This window comes from Neolamprologus brichardi, chromosome 7 (genome assembly GCF_056152115.1).
Source record: "Neolamprologus brichardi isolate AB-2024 chromosome 7, ASM5615211v1, whole genome shotgun sequence".
NCBI lineage: Eukaryota > Metazoa > Chordata > Actinopteri > Cichliformes > Cichlidae > Neolamprologus > Neolamprologus brichardi.
Window position 1 is genome coordinate 53,963,175 of NC_142110.1, and position 21,799 is coordinate 53,984,973.

A 21,799-nucleotide genomic window follows, 5' to 3' on the forward strand; every position below is an offset into this window, starting at 1 on the left:
GGTATCTCAAAAACCAGCAAACCCGATGAGGGGCAGAATGATGTTGGTCATCTAACCAAAATAACAGTGCAAGCTCAGGTTTTTGCTTCTCTCCCAGCCACAAGGGGGCCACAAGCCAGTGTACTCTTAGTGCCAGCGTCCCAGTCCCAAGCCCAGATAATTGGTGAGGCCTGCATCAGCTAGGGAATCCAGCATGAAGTCATTGCCAAAGCAAACATCAGGAAGGACATTTTCATACTAGATCAGTAATGGCCTGGGTTAACAGTGACTCAATCTGGTACTGTTAGCTAGCTGTGTGTTAGTGGAAACTGTGCTACTGTTGGCCGGGTGTGTTAGGAAGCACCAAGATGGAAGGCAAAGCCAGGAGTATTAGAGGTGGATTCAAACTGTTCTACCATGGTAGATGGGAAGAAAAATGGAGTAGGCGTGAAGGAAACTGCCAAGAAGGTGTTTGATGTATTCTCTGGAAAGAGAACAAGAAAACTTAGTGGTGCAGTGAGGAAGTACAGGAAAGTATTCAAAAGAAGAGGTTGACAAAGAAAAAGGGAGTCAGGTAGATGAAGAAAGTAGACAAGGGTATTCGGACTAGGTACTCCTGTACTAGGTGTACAGCAAAGAAAGGAGTAGAAATATTCATAATGACTTGCATGTAAGGTTGGACACTTAAAAAGGAGTGAAAGGACTTGAATTGACTGGCTAGGCAGAGATTGAGCTGGAGAGGATTTGCAGCGGGTTAGGGGGATTAGGGTAGCAATGTAAATGCACTAACCAGTAACGAGAGAAGATTTAGAAGAGTACTTTGAGGCACAGATAAACAAAGAAAATGGGAGGAAGACAGGAAGTACAGAAGATTAGTGGGGAGTACGTGAGGGCAGCTATGAAGTGGATGAAGATTTGAAAGGCAGGTAGTCCAGATGACCTACCTGTGGAAGTAAAGAGATGCCAATTTGAGAGAACTGTGGACTCATTGAATAAATTGTTTTTACACAATCCTGAAGAGTGAGAGGAAGTGTACTGGTACAAGTTTTAACTTTTGAAAAAGTGTGATGTGCAGAGCTGTAGCATCTACAGAAGGTAACGTTAATAGGTCATAAAATAAAGCTGTGGAAAAGAATTATTAAAAAGAGAGTTGACGATCAGCAAGCAGTGGTATGCTGAAAAAGAGAGTTACAGCTTTCAGAGTGTTGATAGTGAAGGTCAGAAGATGTTGCACTGTGTCCTTGTAGGTCTAGAGAAAGCACTGTGGTGTTTCACTTCTACATAAGGAAGTGAAGGGAACTTGGTGCAGGAGATGTATGAGGACAGCAAGACGGAGGTGAGGTGTGCTGCTGGAGTGACAGATGCATTCAAAGTTGGGGGTATTAAATTAGGGATCCACTCTGAGCCCCTTCTTGTTTGCAGTGGTGATGGACAGGCTGAGAGATGAGTTCAGGCAGGAGTTTCTGTGGACTATAATGTTTGCAGACGACATTGTGCTCTATATTGATTGCAGGTGGAAGGGAGAGATGGAGGCAGGGCTGGACTGAGACAAAAAAAATGGCCCTGACATTTTTGGTCCACGTGGCTAAAGCTAAAGCTACACTTTAGCTATTAGCACTAATGACTCATGGTCAAAGTAGCCATTGCTTTACCTGAATCTCTGAAGCTCTCCCCTCCTAATTATGTCACTCCTTCTATTTTCTTTCCACTTTAATTTAACCTTCCTGGGTGGAGGTATAGAATGAAAGTCAGAAGGTGAAGCTCCAAGGAGGGGAGGTAGTGAAGGTAGATGAGTTTAAATACTTAGGGTCAAGCATGCAAAGCAAAAAAAAAAAAAAAAAAAAAATTGCTCGTACTCATGCTGCCCCGACGTCATGCCAGCGCATATTGTGAATGGCATAGGCACCGATCGGTTTTCTATTGCCCATCTGCTGGGAGTAAGGGCGCCCTCCGTTTGCGAGGTGCGCCTGCTGCGTGCGGCACAGAGAGGAGAGAGCGGGGCGGCGGGGGATTCACTGGCTGGCTGGAGCAGCGTCTAATAACCCACCCCCAAAATAAAACAGAATAAAAACAAACCAACAAACACAAAAACACCAGACATTATGATACAGACTTATAATGTGCACCAATGGTTTTTTTTTTTTTCGAAATTCTATACGTTCAAAGTGAGCGCGAGAGCCCTCGGTGCGCCTGCTCGGTGCTGAAGTCAAAGTAAACTTTATTGTAATCTCCGCTACATACAGTCCAGTATACAGAGAGACGAGACGACGAGGCTCCAGTTACAGCAGTGCAAGTAAACAAACAATATATGTAAGAAAATAAATATACACTTTAGGACCAGGGGTAAAGGGATCAATAACAATTTAAAATGTATAATTTACAGTTTGATGATTTAAAGTCTCACACACAACACATCGAAAGGTGAGGGAGCTGCTTCCAAATAGAGCACATTTCATTCATAATGCTGTAAATCCAAGCCCATTATGTATTCATAATTTGAATACTGGGTTGTGTGAAATCCCAGAAATAAACTCTAGACAAAGTGAATCTATGAACTAAGGTGTAGGTCTATTAGGTTATGTTGTGGTGATCCTCGAGTTGGGGGATGGGTGTTCATACTGGAATGCAAAATTAAAACCAAGATGGACAAGAACAGTTCAAAGCCATCAGGTGCTCAGTTTAGAAAAAAAGAGAAAAGAAGAGGAGGAAAAACAAAAGATACAGGTAAGCAGATGTGTCACTGGATAATGGCAGGTCATCCTGAAACAATCAGAATCAGAATACTTTATTAATCCCTAAGGAAAGTATGTGGGTTACAGTTGCTCCAAGAAGAATTGGTAAAAATAGTAACAGTAACAGACTACTCCAAACTCCAAACAATACGTTATGATACAGATTTTAATATTATTTAGTCATTGTCAATTGCTGATTTGTCCTGTTCTCATTGTATGACGAATTATGATGGCTGTTTGGTAGCCGTTTGCATGCATACTCTCTCTCTCTTCATAATGTGTGTGTGTGTATGGGAGGGGGGGGGGGGGGGGGGGGCAGAGGGAGTGTTCGCCCAGGGTGCCAAACAGGCCAGGACCGCCACTGGATGTATGGTGGTACTGAAAAAAAAGGCGACAGTTAATAGACAGCTAAACCAGTTAATAGTTATAGTTATGTAATAGTTAGTACTCTGGAATCTTGGTTTCTTTTTTAAAGACTACATTTACATGTAAACATAACCTGATAAACCACCATAAAAAATCAAATATTTCCGTGCTACTTAAATATGTATATTAGTTTGTTTGTCAAAGAAATGAAAAGAAATGGGTTATTTTCAGGAGATAAAACATGGTGGAGGGAAGGCAGGCACAATTTAAAATCACATATTTTCTTACACTTACATTTTATACAGACATATTTTATACTTTACACTAAAGCTTTTTTTATTTTTTCTTTGTTGTTGTTGTTGTTGTTATTACTATTATTAGTAAAGTGCAGACAGGATTGCTTACAGAGATCGCGGTCTTACCTCATCCAACTCTTTTGAACCCAACTCCATTTCCCATAACTCCCTTCACTCAGGAAAATATTACGTCACTAAAACATGGCGGATTAGCGTGTGCTTTGGGTCCGCTACTTACCACTCCTCGTCGGTAAATGAAGGCTTATTTCTTCCACAAAACGACATATTCTTAGCCAGGTACGTTAATACAAGTAAAGTAAAAGATGTGGACGCGATAAAAATATCAGTGAAGCGGTCTTAGCTTCAAAACTTCATGAAAAGGGCGACCCAACGCATGCAGAGCGTCACGCTTAAAACTGTTTTTACCCGAGTTTGAGTCCAGCTTGTGCACTTTCCCAATCTTTCTCCACCATTAAGATTGCATTTTGCGTAATTTTCCCTGGTTTAAGTTGTGTTTGTTGGCTCATTCCACGTCTGGCGGTGTTTCCGAGTGATTTTAAAGCGTTTGTCATCAAACTTAACGGCCTCTCGACTGTCGACGTCACCAGCCCTGTCAACAAAGTAGCTGAGTTTTGCATTTTTCAGTAAAAGAAGAGATCATTTAAATACTTTTTGTGCAGGTGAAGTTTATTGTTTTGTAGGCGGAATATGCCTAAGCCGCAGTAGAGTAAGCTGCTTTTTGTCAACACTGAGACAAAGCAAATGCATATTAGTGTCAAATTCCATCCATGGAGAGATGTTTATGTGTTCATTTCTATTTAGAAAATAATTTATTGAAAAGCTTTATGTAAAGACGAGATTTGGTGCAGAAAAAGATCCCCACCTGTGACTGTAAGGGCATCTTTTCTTGGTTGATTTTCAGCGCACCTTTACAATACCTGAATAAATTTTGATGGCGTATTAGGGCGTCAGAGGGAGTTTAGCAGTATTTCATTTGCAGATTGATGTCATGGCTATTTGTTCAGTACTGATGCAGCTTTGCTTTCAGGTCAAAATGTTCCGTCGGTCAAGATTTAGTGTGCGTCCCAATGTAAGTACAGCAGGGCGATCAGCATCAGCACCTCCGGAAGCAACTCCAGCAAATCAGGAGGCCAGTGAGGCCCCGAGAGAGGTCGGGGACAGCAACAATGCTAGTGCTCTGACGGATAAGTCCGACATTACCCTGTCAGAAAAAGCTGCAGCTTCAGGGTGAGTTTAAAGTAAAGTGTCTTTGAATTATTTTAGAAGCCTTAAGACTATTTGTTATGTTTGACAACAATAACTTTTCTTGCTACCGTTTAGGGATGGCAGTGAGCAAAATGTGGATGGTACCAGCTCTTCAGCGGCTGTCCAAAGAAGGAAACGGTTTTCTGTTAAGCCTAAAGTGGCCCCTGGCCGCCCCTCCGCTCTCTCTCGGACACCAAAGTCTCCCATCAAAGCAGTCTCTCAAACATCTGTTGATTGCTCTGGTGCGGGCATTGACAAGGCAAAAGCATCCAGTCAAACGGGAACAACAGCAACTCCAAAGGGACTCCAGTCTCCAAGGCGACGCAGGCCTTCAGAAGACAGCAAGCTGCCTAAAATTCAACCTAAACCCACCTCCATTTCTTTGGACGCTTCAGAACCTTCAGCTGTTTCCTCAGCTGTACAGTCAGTAGAACAAACCCATCTTCCAGCAGACAGTAGCAAACAGTCAGAGAACATTTCAGACAGACAAGTTAAGGAAGCTCATCCCAGACCACCAGATAGACCCTCCATACCAGACAAAGAATCTACTGAACTATCAGAGAAAGCCAAAACACTTGCATCATCAAAGACTGTGCCTTCACTGACACCATCGGCACTCTCCCTGAGTAGACTTCTAAATGACCCATCAGACGTACAAAGGCTTGTGAAGGCTCAGAAGCTCAGAGATTTGCTTAGAGAGGAGAGACGCAAAGAAAAAGTGAGTCCTTGTCATTAACTAAGCATTTTTAGCCACCTTTTCTCAGCTTTCTGAGTTAAATAATGTATTAATTAGATATAAACTGTTAGCTTTATCATGATTTGTTAACTGAAAGGTATGATGTCATTTGATTCTGCAGAAACTTAAGAAAGCTAAGGCCGTTTCGAAGGTATTTAATTTAGATCCTGCCAAAATGACCATGCGGGATCTTATCCATTATCTTCCAACGTCTAACCCAATGACGTGAGTATCTTGCAAAGTTGTGAAACTCATGTAATTATGTGATGTTAAAGTGTGGGGGAGGCCATTGTTCAGGAGGCAGGCAGGAGGCACACTGTCTACTATTCAGAAGGTTGGTGGTTTGATGCTCGACTGCTCCGTTGTGCACGCCAAAGTATCCTTGGCAAGCAGCTACAAGTTGCTTCCGATGTGTTCATCGGTGTTAATGTTAGGTGGAAAGCACTTAGATGCAAAAATGTGCTTTTATGAATGTGTGTGGAAATGGGTGAATGAGATTGCATGAAGTGCGCTCCTGTAGAACAGTCCAGTCCATGTACCATATATTTCACTTATGATGTTTTATATTGATGAACACTGATTTTACTTGAGAAAACTGAATTTTGAAATTCTTCCAGATCTGGTGTAGAAGAATTGACTCAAGAGAATGAGACTGTGCTCCCACCTTCACCAGGAAGAGAAGCGTATGTTTGTCCTGTCATATTCTTTAAATCATTTTTTTAATGGTTTGTCTATGTTAAGCCTGTAATTCAAATGGAAATTACTTCAATGTTTGACATGCTTTTTTGTCAAATTTTCTTATAATATTTAAGTTATGTTTTTTTAATGCTGCAGAAGGACACACATGAATCATGTTCTCACTGTGTGCAATTGCTGATCATCTGTTGTTCCTCAAAGAAAGAGTCATAAACACAGTTTTTCATCACAAAAAGTATTATGAAAAAAAATCAAACAAAACAAAGTTGAACACTAGAATTGAGTTTGTCCCAAGCCAAACATTCTTTTAACGTGTTAATTCACAGTCTGTTTGAATCACTGCAAAGTGACTGCACATCTGATACAACAGAGAACTTGGTTTAAGTGTTTGAACTTTTTGGCGCACTTAATTGTGGAGGCAGCAGTGCATTTTAAAGAGTTTGTCTTACAAAAGCTGTGGCTTGCTACACGTTTCAGAATGTGTAGAAAGTTTGTATACCAGTTGCTTGTAATAAATTAATTTTTCTTTATTTTCTTTCTTCTTCTTTTTTAATGTTTGAAGGTCTCCAGAGCAGGCACAGGAACCTGAAATCCCCCCTAATACCATGGGCAACACAGAGGAAGAAGCAGAGGAGGCAGAGGAAGAGCAGGAAGAAGCACTTATGGTTCCTCAAGTCAAAGTTGCAGAAGATGGCTCACTGATCATTGACGAAGAGAGGTCAGTAGAGATTTGTAGACCATTTGATCTGTATCCCCGGGCAGGGATAGCTCATTAGGTAAAGTGGTCGTGCCATGATTGGAAGGTCGGGGGTTCGAATCCACTGAACTGCTACCCTGAGGTACCCCTGAGCAAAGTACCGTTGTGATGGATTGGTGGCTGCTCACTGCTTCACTGAGTCAATGGGTTAAATGCAGAGAGCAATCGCCCTACAGGGGATTAATAAAGTATGCATTATTATTTTTATTATTTTGCCCCATCCATATAAAATAATTGCTTTCCTATTATGATATTGTCGAATGTTTGAACCATTTATAGGCTAAATAAAACCCTTTCATCTTATCTCTCAGCTTAACTGTGGAAGTCCAGCGAGCCAAAGGGCCAAACCCAGCAGAGAATCGAGACCCCATCTTTGAACGAGGCTCCACTACAACTTACTCAAGTTTCAGGAAACTGAACCATGCAAAACGCTGGACCAGCGAAGGTGAGACAGCCACAATATTAAAGTAACCTTATGCAAAGCAGCACTGGCCTTGCAGAGCAAAAGAACGAGACATTGGAAGCAAATCCGTGAGTTGTGTGATGGGTCTTGTTTCCCCATCCCACGGATACTTTATCAGATTGGGATCTCAGGAGTTCTTAGGTTGGATCAATTCCTTGTGCTCTTTGTTATTTCCTTGACAGCTGCTTGAGCAGTTTTTGTTGTGTTGCAGGCAGCATTGTTCTTCTGAGGAGGCTATTGCTATCAGGGACTGTTGCAACATAGATACTGTATATAATTTGGTGATTAGCAAAGTCCTGTTTTGAAATCCTCATGCAGAGCATTTTCACCAAATGTGATAGGCAAAGTTAATCCGAGACATGCCACATTTCTATGGTAATGACTAGGGATGGGTATTGTTTAGGTTTTATCCGATACCGGTGCCAAACCGGTACTTTTGAAACGGTGCCGGTGCTTAAACGGTGCTCAAACTGGTGCTTAACCCTTTAAAGCCGGTCGGAGCGGACACGCTCCATTTTGCATAACTATTTTTAAATCCCGGTAGCACTGCAACCACATAAGCTAGCGCAATATTTTTTTTTGCATATGAAACCGGAGGAGTTGTACTTACATCTTATGCCATCAGCTTGTCCTAGGTCACTGTTTCCTTCCACATAAAGCTTTGCAAAAACTGCATAAAAAGCGCTTGCAGCAACAAAAACATAATATTCCAGAAAAACGCTTTACCGATCCAATCAGCTGTTTGTAACACTTCCTATTCCATCAACGTGAACTATCGCATGTCCGCCATGACCTGCCTAAAACCGGAAGTGACGTCATTTTGCGGAAATGTAGTTCTTTACCATCGGGGCCTCAGGAGCCTATACTTGTGTTTTTAAAAGTTATCTTTGACTTTATGACTTTCTGTGTCGTTTCTGGGATGCTTAGGACTCATATTGCACTGCTGGAAATAGTTTATTTTGATGCATATGCTGTTTTTTTGCAAATTTGCATCATAAGATTTATTTTCGTTTTTCCTGCAGTATATGAAAATTGGTGTATTTCAAAAATAAAACTATGAAGACACTTAAAATAAATTTCCTGTGGTGGGAAACTAGTTTGTGCAACTTTTTTGTATTTACAGTTTTGAGGAATAAGCCTCTTAAATTTCTCTAACTAGAAATATATGTTAAAAAAACAAAAACGATTTTCAATTTCTTTGTAGTTTATTGCACTTTTTCGCAATTTATGTAATTACTATGCACTTAATGCATACATATTATTAAAATTTGGACTATAATGGTTGTATTGATGTAAATCAACTTGAAATACTCCCAAAAATGGCACTACAGCATGTAAAAATATAATATAAGCTCTGGCGGACTTGGTTCTATGGTAGGTCTTAAAGGGTTAAAGAATGGAGAACACAAAATTGGTCCAAAAACCTCTCATGTTCAGCTGGTTGTTTTTGTACAAAGATAACAATGTTAGCCTTTTCTTCAGCTATAGGACATATATGGTCTCACTCTTGGCTGGAAGCAGTGCTTAAACAATGGAAAAAACACAAAACCTCTCATTTTTAGTTGTTTTCCAATTTTTCTTTGGTCATTTTAGTCTTTTTGGCCAGGGTGAAGGGAGTATCTGCCATCAAACAAGAAGACAGCTGCATGTAACTACGACGGTGTTTGCTAGTTCACCTTACATGCATTAATGTAATAACGTGGTTAGCCTACTCAACGTAAATTACACACGAACAACATTAAGCTACTCACGCAGAGAAGAACGGCTGCTGCTGCATCATCATCCTCATCATTTCTGCTACACTGACAGGGCTAGGGGCCAGGACTCTCCTCTTAGGGTTTTTGGGGGATGTTGCTAACTCCGGGTCCGATAACAGGCACCACACCCGCAGTAGATGTGCAGGGTGTGAGGTCTCGCAGCAAGCTATCAAACACGGCGCATTTCTCGGCTTTAAAAAAAAAACGCTATGGGTTGCCAGGTGTTTCATCAGATTTGAGGTGTTACCTCCTTTGACAGTATCACAGTATCAGCTTAAAGTAGTTGTTGCAGGCTGCTGAGTTTGCTTATTTTGCTGTGAAGTACAGCCAGACTTTTGACTGCTTCGCCTTGAGCATTTTTAATCTGTAGCTATGCTCTAAAAGAACGTACGTACCTGGCCCCGCCTACTATTCTCGGAAACGTAAAATGATTGGCTAGAATTCTAGAATTGGCCCAGGAAAAAAAAAGCACCGAAATGTGCGCCTGCTTTTCGGTCTGGTTACTACCGTTTATGTCAGAACCGGTGCCATCATGGCACCGGACACCGGTACCCATCCCTAGTAATGACTGGTTAATTACAAGTTTGCCTGCACTAAACTATAGCTTGTTGTATCCTCCTTTCTGACCAATGGGGACCATAAAACAAAGAACAAGAGAGCAGCAGTAAAGACATTTTAATTTACTTGCTATTAGAAATATTGCAGGTAAAGGCTCGTCTGCACTGACTCGTCTTTTCAGGTCCTGAAGCCATCTTTTATATACAGTCTGCAGTAATAGTTAAGAGTGTGGCATGTGTCTAATTGAATGCAGAAAATTACAACATTATAACCACACAGTCGATGCTGTGCACTTCACATGTGAATGGTTATAATGCAGTGGCTTATCAGGTAAGATAAGCCACATATATGGTAACATATTAAGTGTTTTTATTATTTTGTTTTGATGCCTTTTTTGTGACTTTTCTTCTTAAATTTGTTTTCATCAGAGACAGACATGTTCTTCCTGGCAGTTAGCATGGTGGGGACAGATTTTTCTATGATTTGTCAACTGTTTCCACACAGAGCTCGATCAGAGATAAAGGTCAGCGATAAGTACAAATGTGCATGATAAGAAGAAAGAGTTTAAAGTTGAACTAAATACACAAAACTGCAATTTTGAATTTGATCTTTCAGAACAAATTCAAGAAAGAAGAACGAGAGAATGTTTGGAGGATTGACAAAGCTATCAGTAAGTATTTAGTAATAATTTTCGAATGTAATTATTCACGTATGTCATTTAAAGGTCATATTTAATTGAAAACGGTAAAAAGACAATATATCAAATTTCAAAAAAAGAACCCGGAGAAGCATCAAAAGTAATATAATATTAATTAGTAACATAACTAGAGAGAGAGGAGATTATGCAGCATAGTGGGAAATACACACGCGCACAAAGTTCTGTGTTTTTGTTTAGTTAATTATAGAATCCAAAGTTTTCACAGTATTGTATGTTTTTTCCCTTTTTTTTCCTTCACATTTTACACAGTTGCCAAACGTTTTGGAATCAAAATAACCAAATGATTAACGTTCTGTGTGTACATTCTTAAATTTAATTTAAGTTGGCTGATGATTGTTTTGTAGGAGAGAGGCGCAAACTGGACATAGAGTACTTCTCTAAGCTGTTAGAAAAGATTTTGGAATATCAGAGAAGTAAGAAGAAACTGAGATCAGTGGCTGAGAAGAAACCGTCCCAAAAGGGCAAGAGAAAGACAAAAGGTAAGATACGTCAACGTGATTTCTTTTCTCGTGTGATCATTGTAGGTTGTGTGTGAATATTTGGGAATTCTCCTTTAGCTTTTCCCAATTCAAAAGTCTATGTGCTCTTATTCCTTCTACAGCCAAAAAATCGGGAAGGAAACTGAGTGATGTGGAGGAGGAAGATGAGGAGGATGAGGATGGGAAAGAGGTCCTGGGGTTGGAAGAGGAGGAAGAGGAAGGGGAGAAAGAGAATGAGGATCTCTGTAATGATGGAGAAATTCCTGTTTCTGACGCTAAGACAAAAAGAGGCAAAAGAAAGAACAGACAAATTGCTCTGGATGAGGAACCAAATGACAAGAGAACCAAACGAGTGAGCACTGAGCAAGGTACAGGGACTGTGAGCGGTTTTGTTGTTACAAAACATGTAGGTATGTGGTGATTTCGTGGTGACTACCTTTTGTCTAACTGTTTAAGGGTAATAACTTTTTTTTTCCAAATCAGTACTCGTTTCCCCATGTTTTCTTGGCTTTTGTTAAAGTGCCACGCCATTTTTATTTTGCTTTTAAATTCTCAGATGAGGACGGCGTATGTGAAGAACCTGAGGCAGAGCTTCCTGACAACCACAAAGACTCAGACACGTAATGACACTAAAATCATATTGCTGTGAATATTATTTTTTTTGTACATATCTCTGCGATTAAAATCAGTTTCTTTCAAATGTTTAGGTCAGAGAAAACTCGAAATGCAAATACAGCTAAGGACACTGCAATCAAGCCAGCTAAACTCTCACGAGGCAGAGCATCAAAACCACTACTGCCTTTAGGCCGCAAATGGAGTAAAAAGCCTTCACCTTGTACGACAACTAAAAGTACTTCATTGGATGAAGAAGATGAGAGTGTAAGTGATTGAACTTGTAATAAGGTTATTTCATTTTCTGTTTATAAGCCTTGAAACCTTTTTATGAATACTGGCTTTGCTTTACTGAAACTTACTGTAGGTAAATAAAGATCCATCATCTTTAAGCCAAGGCAGCAGGGAGCCAGTCGGTGATGATATTTCCTCAGAAGGGGAGGAGGAGGATGCCATCGTTAAACCTCCAAGACCTACCAGGTACATGAATTTAATTTACTGAAAAACACTGTATCCACTGTATCCAGCGCTTAACAAATTTGTTAGACCACCTTTCATAAAAATAAGAAAACACAAATATTTTAGAAATCTTTCATAAACTTTCTTAAAACTAAAAATTAAATATTTGTTCAGCATATTTGTCCAGGAGTGAAGGATTTCAAACTGAATTCATGTTTGTATTCCCAGATTTCAGCCGGCACACTAGACTTTTTTGAGAAATTAGCAATTAATCAAAACAATTAATCAATTAATTCAATCAAACAAATGTTTCTGTTCACGAAGCAAGCAAATAGCTGTAATTTGACATCTTAATAAAAAAATAATAATGTGCTTTACTATTTTTTTCAGCATTTTTGTAAAGATGGTAATTTTGAAAATTGATGAATTACAATAAAAATTATTCCCTGACATTTAAAAAATGACTTTGATTAAAGAGTTTACACATACTGATGGATTCACCATTACAGAAACATATGAAAATGTTTTTTGTAATTATCAATACTGTTAATACAGGGTTTCTTGTCATCTAACATTGTCTGGTGGGCTGATAGATTTAAGAACAATATTCCTATTGATCATGAATAAAGTGTCTTTATTAGTGTTTCATTTTGTTTTGTAGATGTGGTAGAGTGCCTAAACCCATCAAGCCCCTGACGTATCCAGCTAAAGATGAAGTACACTCCTCTGCATCTGAAACTACACCAGCCTCAGCAGCTGGGTCCACTGCATCTGCTGCTAAGCCAAAATCCAAACAGGCAGCCAAGAAGAGAATCCTACCACAGCATGATTTGGCCCCAAAATCCAAAAGGTGTAAACTTGTCACTCTCACGGCTTCTCAGACAGAATTTAGTGACGAGGACAGTCATCAATGGCAGGATGAAGAAGTGGAGGAGGTGGAACTCGCAGGTAGCCCCAGTAAAGACAGCAGTGCACCTGTGTTTGTGCCTGCCGGCCTGCACACTCCTCGTCCTGAGATTAAAGAAGTGGATGAGACAATTGCTGAGGTATGATAAACATTTTCTCCATCACATGCCTCACTAAAACACCAATCATTCTTTTTATTTTGAAATAATTCCCATGACAAACATTTTTATGTTTTGCTTTACTTTTTATTTGCGCATGGTTTTACATTCCAATCTTCCTCTGACTCCTCCTATGCCACCTGTAGCTTGATATCTTGGCCACTATGCCTGATGTTTTGGGCATTTCCCAAGATGCACTTTGCCCCGATTCTGCTTGTGAGCAGGCACAACATGAGACAGGGTCAGCTGAACCATGTGAACATCAGTTGGACCTGTTGATTGTAAGTGACCTATGCTTAAGAATTAAATCATTAACCCCAATAACAGATCTGGGGTTAATGATTATCATTCCAGAGCACTAATCTTGAAAACACAATTTTATCTATTATTAAAGGATCAAAACTGAGTAAGTTCAACCTTTTATTTTTTTTCTGCAGTGTCTTTCCATTTTTGTTTTGAATACATGTATTCAGTATGTGGTTGAATTACTTACACAGCAATCAGGCAAAACATTGTGGCCACAGACAGGTGAAGTAAATAACATTCATTATCTCATCATTGCACCTGTTACTGGGTGAGTTATGTTAAGCAGTAAGTGAACATTTTGTCCTCAAAGTTAAAAAAAATTGAGGGCAAAATGTAAAAGGATTTGAGTTTGACAAGACTCTTTTGGGACTTTCTCGGTCTGCGGTATCTGTCAATGAAGGAAGAATGGTGAACCAGCGACAGGGTCCTGATAGGCTCACTGCTGCATGTGGGGAACGTGCATCAGGGCTGGCTTGTGTGGTCCGATCCGACAGATGAGCTAGAGTATCTATATCAACAAGTTAATGCTGGTTCTGATTGAAAGGTGTCAGAACAAACAGTGCATCACAGTGTATGGAGGTGCATACCACAGACAAGCCAGGGTTCACATACTGACCCCTGTCCTTCACCGAAAGTGCCACTTGAGCATCAGAACTGGACCATGGAGCATTGATAGAAGAAGGTGGCCTGGTCCAAATAATCACGTTTTTTTTAATGTCACGTGGTTGGGTGCATTTGCGCCTCTTACTTAGGGAACACCAGGATGTGCTATGGGGAGAAGGCAAGCCGCCAGTGGCAGTGTGACCTTGCGTCCTGCCAACCATATGGATGTCACTTTGTCATGCACCACCTACCTAAGCACTGTTTCAGACCACCCTCATTTGGCCTCATTTGGAATGATAATGCGCCCCGCCACAAAACTAAAATGGTTCAGGAATCGTTCGAGGAGCACAACAAGGAGTTTGAGGTGTTGACTGACTCCCAGATTCCCCAGACTGCAGTCCAATTGAGCAGCTGTGGAATGTACTGGACAAACAAGTCTGATCCATGGACAGCCCCACCTTGCAACTTATAGGACTTAAAAGTTGCTAATATCTTGGTGCCAGATACCACAGCACAGCTAGAGGGGTTCTATTGGAGTCCAAGCCTCGACAGACCAGGGCTGTTTTAGCAGCAAAAGCAGGATTAACACAATATTAGGCCTGTGGTTATAATGTTATGCCTGATCGATGAAAATTATAACATGCATAAATAACAATGTGGTTTGTAGTAAACCAGTTCAGTGATCAATAAGATTAGAAAGGTGCCTAAAATGTCATCTTTATTTGCTATACAGTTAACTGTAGATGTACATATCTGTACAGATGTGTACAGATGTAGAAAAGATATTGTAAATGAAGCAGTGTACTGTACTTCATGTTTTTGTAAAACAGCTTTTGTGAATAGAAAGGAGAGCTTTTGGTGTTATTTATATGTGTGTTTGCTTTGCAGGATGTCATAGAATTTATTTCTTCAGAACATGCAGAAGGTATGTTGAAGATGTTTTATGATTATTTGCTTATGAATTTTATATATAGTTTTAGATTTAAAGTTCATATTTTTTGTTTGTCTTTTTATTTCAGTATCTGAAGATCAGAGCTACAACGAGGCTGCTCAAACCCTGCTGACCATCGGAAACCTGAGTCACGTCTCTCAGTCGGAACAGAATCAAGTAGACATACGAGATCATGTAACAGGTTAGAAAGACAGAAAAGAGTCCTTATAATGGACAGTTTCATTTGTTGTTAGACTGAGCAACAGTCAATGTAAAATGTGCCATTATATTTAACTGCAGGGACGGCATCAGCTGATGTGAATGAAACCACCCACCTAGAAACAGAGCTTGTTTCCGATGTTGCTGTACAGGAGGAAAGTGCCACTCCTTCCGTGTCTACATTTGATCATGATGTCACACAGACATCGGAGACTGTGGCCACTGTGGAACAACAAGTTAGCAAAACAGTCAGTGATGAAATGGCAGTTAAAACCAGTGATGAGCCACATCCAGAGAGTTCAAACAAAAATACTCTACAAACTAAGAGAGGTCACTTTTCCAAAATAAAACCTAAACCTAACCTTAGCCGAGTCTCCAGGACTGTACAATCCAAATCCCAACCAGATATATCTGCAGCAAGGACAGCTGAAGAAAGCCACACAGAGTCTGCTAACATTAAAGATTGTTCTCCAGCATTGCTAAAAGCTGACATTTCCTCTACTGAAGTTAAACTAACAGCAAAGCCATCTGAAAGTCAACCAGATATTGTTGGGGTTGAATCAGCTGCAGAAATCCAGTTCCAGAGTCACAGCTTTTCTGAATCTACATTTGAACCACATAGAGATCAGGCCACAAGAGAGACAAAGTCATTATCTGAGCCCACAGATGAAAAACTTACTTCCCATGTTGAACCTTTTGAGACTGGTTTTAAGGATCCGCCAAACTCTGACTCACTCATCACAGAGGTTGAAGAGGAGTTATGTTCAATTGTGTCCCCAGCCAAGGAGAGCAGTGATAAACCTACGGGTGAAACACACGCAGGAGAATTATCTGTCACTGAAAAAGGAGAAAGTGAAGTCTCAAATACTTGCCAATCTAGAAGGAGTCGATTGCAAAAAGTCAAACCTAAACCAAACCTGTCACAGACCTCAAGGACTGTAAGGTCTAAACCTCAAATCACAATACAGGTTGAAGAGAGAGGCTCAATTTCAGACCCGTCATGCACCACGTCTGAAGAGCAGGTTCAAAGCCCAGACCTTGATTCAGTAAAACCGTTATTGAATTTAGGCTCTGCTCCTACACCCCCAGATGAACTGTCCACAAATAAGGAGAAAAAGCCAGATGCTGAATCACAACAGAGTACCCAGGAAAACCAGAACTCTGAATCCCAGTTTGAACATGGCAAGCAACCTAGCAGTGACACGGGGTCAACTTCTGAGTTCACTCTTGAAAAAATGACATCCCATGTTGAAGCTACTAAGAGTAGTTGTGATAAGGTGGTGACAACTCACTCCGCAGTTACAGTGTCGCAAGTTGGACAAGGGGCTAATGTAGATTCAGCCCCAGTCCAAGAAGGTAGTGACCAGCCTCCTGTGCTACCAGTAATTCAAAAAGAGGGTGAAGTTCAGGGTGAAGCATCTACATTTCAGTTGAGAAAGGCTCGATTACCAAAATTCAAACCCAAGCCAAATCTGCTACAGACATCAAGAACTGCACGATCTAAACCACAAACCACAAAGCAGCCTGAAGAGAGAGACCCCATCCCAACGCAAGACCCCAAATCTCGCAAACAATCAAGATGCTTAACCACAGAGGATGAACAACCACGATCATCATGCTCCGCTTCTCCTGAAAAACATGTAGAAAGTGTAGATGTTCTTTTACCAACAACCAAAGATGGTAGACCGGACTTAGGTGCAGTAATAACGGGTTGCGGTCCCTCACAATGCCAGAACTTGGAATCTGAGTTTGATCTCAAAGGGAATCAAGTCACTAATGACACAAAGTCGTCATCTGAGCCCACAGAGGAAAAAGTTCAGTCCTGTGTTGAAACAGCCAAGAGTGTTTTCAATAATTCAGCAACATCAGACTTGGCGATCTCAAAAGTTGAACAGGAGCCATGCACAGAATCAGAACCAGGTCAAGAGAGCGCCGAGAAACCTCCTTCATGTGTTTCACATCCAGAAGATTTACCTGTCAGGCAAAAAGAAGTGAACAAAGACACAACTCCTTCACCATCTAGAAGGAGTCGAATGCAAAAGGTCAAACCTAAACCAAATTTAGCACAGTCCTCAAGAATTTCAAGGTGTAAACCTCAAACTGTAAAACCGGCTTTAGAGAAGGACTTAAGCCCAACTTCAAACATGAGATCACCTGAAAAAACAACAGCAAAGGTGGAACCACAACCAGTATGCACCCTGTCCTCTGAAAAACTGAGTGAAAACACTGACCTTGCTTCAGTTTTAAAACCATCAATAAATATAGTTTCTACATCTACATTCTCAGAGGAGCTATTAACAAATGAGGAGTCTAGTTTAACAAATGTTAGACTAGACTTGGGTGCAGCAACTTCAGATCAGAGTGCCTCAGAAAACGTGAACCTCTCTGCATCACAATTTGAACCCAGCAGGGATCAGGTCAGCAGTGAGACAAAGTCAGCATCTGATCCAGAAAAAAACATGCCTTGTATTACCACATCTGTGAGTAGTTGTAAAAATGTGGTAGCACCTGACTCAGCAGTCACAGTCTCACAAGCTGGGGAAGCAGGTGATGCAGAATCAGCCTCACTCCAAAAGAGCAGCGTCCACCAGGCTGTTCTTGTTGCACCTGTTCAAGAGTCACCGCTTAATCAAGAAAAGAGTGAAGCTGAATCTGCTTCTCAGTTGAGGAGTCGATTGCAAAAAATCAAACCCAAACCAAACCTGCAACAAACACCAAGAACTATGCAGTCAAACTCGCAATCCACAAAAGACCCTGTTATACACACGCAGGTTGTGGAAAAATCCTGTAGCCAGACTTGTGTGTCTGAATCAAGTGACTACAGAATGAAAGATGCAGAAGCCCAGCCATCTTGCAGTCCTACCTCTCCAGAAAAATCAAATGAATTTAAAAGTCCTGATGCTTATTCAGTTTCTGAACCATCACTGGAATCTGGCTCTTCTAATAAATGCCGAGAGGAAATATCTTCATCAGAGAGGGAAAAGACAGATGCTGTATGTGGCCCAATGTCAAGCTCAGTGAGCTTGGAACAAAATATCCCACAAAGATTGCGGCGGTTTCCCAAAGTCAAACCGAAACCTAATTTGGGATCATCCTCTAGAATTACACAGACAAAACTACAGCCAGCTGATATCAGTAAATCTGCAGAACATGTTGATACAATCTCAAATATAGCACCAGCACAAGACCCCGGGGACAATAATGATGCACAGAAATCTGTGAAATTGCCAGAGAAAAACCTAACATCAGGACATTGTTCAATAAATGTAGAAGTCTGTTCAGTAACATCTCAACCTGTAGACTCGGAGAAAGCACTGGGCACCTTAGACAGTAAGGATCCCCATCCAAATGATCCCAGCTCTCCTCTTGGATGTTTGGCACAAGTTAATGAACAACAAAGTGAACATGACCATCATTCAAGTAATTCTGAAGTCCCTCTGGTTCCTGTGAACCAAGTGTCTTCTACCCAGGTAAGCTCAATAATGACTCTGTTTTGTCTGGTCTTTAATCCTTTTACAAGCTTTGCAATCAAATCTGTTAATGTTGTGTCAAGACTTGCTAATTAATATAAGTTAATATTATATATCCAATCCTAACAGGGGTAGTTAGAGGTATTCTCTGGTAGTCAGTAGTTGAGTTTCCTTAAATGTTTCTCTAATTCTCCTAATCCTAGAATACATCAACATTAAGTACAAACGACATCCAAAGTTTTCCAATATTTCAAGAGAGTAAGTCAATCATATATTATGTTCCAGTCATATCACTTAAATTTTGTGTAAACTTTAATGTTCTTCTTGATTTGTTTATTTATTTATTTGTTTTTTCTTTTTTAAATTTCAGTGCTGCCAGAGAAGGTGCCTTCAGATCCCGACGAACCGTTTTTCATCCTCTCTCTGACTGAGATCCCGTTGTCCTCATCAGGGGAGGTGGTGAACAGTGCAACTGAGAACCCCTCTTGTCTTTCTGTAACAGAGTCATCAATACCTCAACCAAGGTTTGTGTCTGCTTTTAATCAACTAGCTGTGTGAGCAAGCATGTAGTCTGTTTAGTTTGGTGTCTAATTCTGTGCCTTACTTCATCCTTTAGCGGTGTTTCTGGAGAGAGTGTGGCAGCGGCAGGAGAGGGGTCTCTGTCTAATGTCCCCATGCCCATGTTCAAAGAGATAAAGAGTGTGACAGGCCTCATCGGTGTGGAAGAGACTGTGCTGGACCCATCTACACTGATTGTAAGTAAAGCTGTAAAGAAGAACTGTTGGCGTTCAGAATGTGATTTTTTTTTTTTTTATCTGTTTCACATGCTGTGTTTTTCCATCCATCAGGATCATAACATCCAGAAAACAGTGGATCCACAGGGTAGAGTGACTGCATTATTCTGTCACTTTCAAGCTACTGATTGTCATGCTGATTCATGCTGTGTAACTTTAATTTTGTGCTTTAATTGAGCAGAACATACTACGGACAATCCACCAAAGTTTCCAGATGCAGTGGACAATAATGAGCCTGAAGCAGCACTTAACAAGCAGAGACAAACAAGTATTGGAAGAAGAGGTATGCAGAGGATAAATACATACTCACCAAATGCACTTCAAAAAATGTGTGAACATTTTTTAAATGTGAACATTAAATGTTGCTTTTTCACCCTGTATGAATCTTTCAACCAGCCAAACTGCAAGTTAAACCTAATGCAGCGAGGAGAAAACAAACCAGCAAGACCAAGTCAGTGAAAGCAGCGGAGTCAGCGCCTACCCAAACAAACACCACCCAGGAGCCAAAAGCCAGTGATGCTGTCACGGAAGCTCAAAGGGGAAGCTGCAGCCGTGATGAGGAGATTGAGATGGAAGCTCAAACTTCACAGAGGTGTGTGAGGTGGGTGAAGAACGGTTTCATTTTGAAAAATTTGCTCTGATTTCACATTGGCTTCTATCAATTATTGAGAAATGTTTAATTTTTTCTAATATCTAACAGAAAACCCAAAGGCTCTCTTTCCTCGCTTTCTGTAACAAAGAAAACCAGTCCTGCACAAAATCTTCCACCTAGCAAACCAGTTTCCAAGCGATCTAAGCTTAAAACTCCATTGACTGAAGGACAACAATCTTTGCCAGAGCCTGTAGCCTCCACATCACATGATGTCCCTTCCACACAAAGTTTGACACAGCCACTAAAAGAAACCCGTCCAGCATCGATTACACTGCTAACACAAACAGCAGTGATCATCAGAGAGACCTGTGATCAAAGTCCCAGGAGCCCAGATCCTAGCACTTCACAGTGCACAGAGGTAAGAAAGGTACAGGTGGATTGAAGCTGTTTTTCATTCAGTGTAGTTCATACACGCTCACATGGAGATGTGCTCTTTGTTTTGTTCCTTCTTAGCAGGATGACTGTGTGGACAGCTGTGCTCTTGAAGAGGAGCCCACCAGTGTGTCTCAGTACTTCTTAACCAACATTTTCACAGAAGTGGATGAGGGGTAGAAGCCACCTACGTAGTTGGATTAAGAAGTGGAATTTGTTGGCTTTTCAAATTTTTATTTGTGTAAATAATAATTTATAACTGAAAATTTGTTGTTGTTGTTTTTGCTTTTAGTTTTAATTCTTTATTCACCATACTGATAAATACAGTTTCACATTTGGAAACATTTACTAGAGTATCAGTTTGTTGAAATAACATTTTAAACCTCAGTTAGTTTAAATATTAAAGCACTGTACAAATGGATAACAAAACATTTGTGACTCATAGTTTGACTGAAGTGGTGGCAGCTTTTGCTGAATTTTTCATAAAAAATACTTCAAACCTCAGATGTCTTACCTATTTTTTTTTTCTTCTTTTTGATACAACTGTGAATTTGTAAATATTGTACATGGTAGCAACTTCTTTTTTTTTTTTATATATTTTTTTGTCCGTTCTTGATTAATTTTCAGATAACTTTGACCTCAGGAAGAAAAACACAGTTCGGTAGATTAAGACCATGTACAGTTGTACATTTCAATGTAAAGCCTTTTTTGTCTCTTCTGTGTACTTTAGAAATGTAACATATGTGAAAAATAAAGACAGAAATTCTGTTTTAAAAAAAAGGAAGCCATTCAAAACATAATAATCAAAGAGTTTCTGCTGTATGTTAATATGTTTATATATAGTGTTGAAATAGTAGTCACTGACTGTACCACACAGTTATGCACCGTTTGACTTCTTGTTTCATACAAACACATTGTGTTTTCTACCCTAAGGGTTACATTGGCTCACTGAAAGTGAAAGATGTAATTCTGTAACATCTGAATAAAAAGTATTACACCTAGATTTGTCTTGTTTTAATGTACATGCATGCTGGTTTGCTATTGAAAATGGGTTTACAGCCTGCTGATGAAACAAAAAAGCAAATAATAACAAAGATGCTTAAGAATGAGTAAGGACCTAACTGTAAGCTAACATGTTGAGCATCACTTCCCTTACAACTGCTGATCCAGGCACCTTGTACTAACTAGATAATGACAAGTTGCTAAACCCAAGTATATAATGGTGGCATTAAAACTGCTAATCATGTATTATATGTTACCCGAACATGTGCTGCTGATTAGTTCTCATTACTCAAGTACCGCTTCACCGTTACTTACCAGTTCTTTGTAAATTTTAATAAGAGTGAAGCCCTGCACACTACTTCAGGATCACCTCATTGCTATGCAGTAATTCTTCCTAGTTTGCCACAAAGGTAGCCAAAAATGAGCATGAAAATGTGTTTAATTGACAAGCCCTGGTTTATTTTGAGTGTCGCCATTAATTTCATGATAATCTATAACATGTTGCCAAATAT

At 40.2% G+C, this 21,799-nt stretch overlaps 1 protein-coding gene across 6 annotated transcripts; it reads left to right on the forward strand.

Annotated features, from left to right (window-relative positions):
- The first annotated feature begins 3,562 nt into the window (after positions 1–3,562).
- On the forward strand, positions 3,563–21,282 carry zgc:162472 (uncharacterized). Of its 6 annotated transcripts, XM_087843874.1 has the most exons (28): positions 3,563–3,670; positions 4,422–4,621; positions 4,715–5,357; positions 5,497–5,600; positions 5,993–6,058; positions 6,634–6,789; positions 7,140–7,273; positions 10,035–10,129; positions 10,222–10,276; positions 10,669–10,705; positions 10,775–10,803; positions 10,926–11,171; positions 11,360–11,423; positions 11,511–11,682; positions 11,783–11,895; positions 12,536–12,920; positions 13,085–13,219; positions 14,736–14,772; positions 14,867–14,980; positions 15,079–18,467; positions 18,671–18,725; positions 18,838–18,991; positions 19,084–19,222; positions 19,316–19,349; positions 19,443–19,544; positions 19,658–19,862; positions 19,962–20,271; positions 20,367–21,282. In XM_087843874.1, exons 2-28 carry the CDS (start codon positions 4,428–4,430, stop codon positions 20,463–20,465), a joined length of 7,266 nt encoding a protein of 2,421 aa, XP_087700000.1. In that variant the 5' UTR covers positions 3,563–3,670; positions 4,422–4,427; the 3' UTR covers positions 20,466–21,282. The 6 variants fall into 6 exon arrangements, with proteins under 6 accessions (XP_087700000.1, XP_087699997.1, XP_087699999.1 ...); XM_087843871.1 differs by having other exon boundaries at positions 10,669–10,803; XM_087843873.1 differs by having other exon boundaries at positions 10,669–10,803; positions 20,370–21,282.
- The last annotated feature ends 517 nt before the right edge of the window (positions 21,283–21,799 follow it).

Coding starts and splice junctions, on each gene's coding strand:
- zgc:162472 (XM_087843876.1), top strand. CDS start 4,383: ATGGCTATTTGTTCAGTACTGATGCAGCTTTGCTTTCAGGTCAAAATG. Junction 5,358..5,496: donor AGGAGAGACGCAAAGAAAAA/GTGAGTCCTTGT, acceptor TTGATTCTGCAG/AAACTTAAGAAAGCTAAGGC. Junction 18,726..18,837: donor TTTTCCAATATTTCAAGAGA/GTAAGTCAATCA, acceptor TTTAAATTTCAG/TGCTGCCAGAGAAGGTGCCT.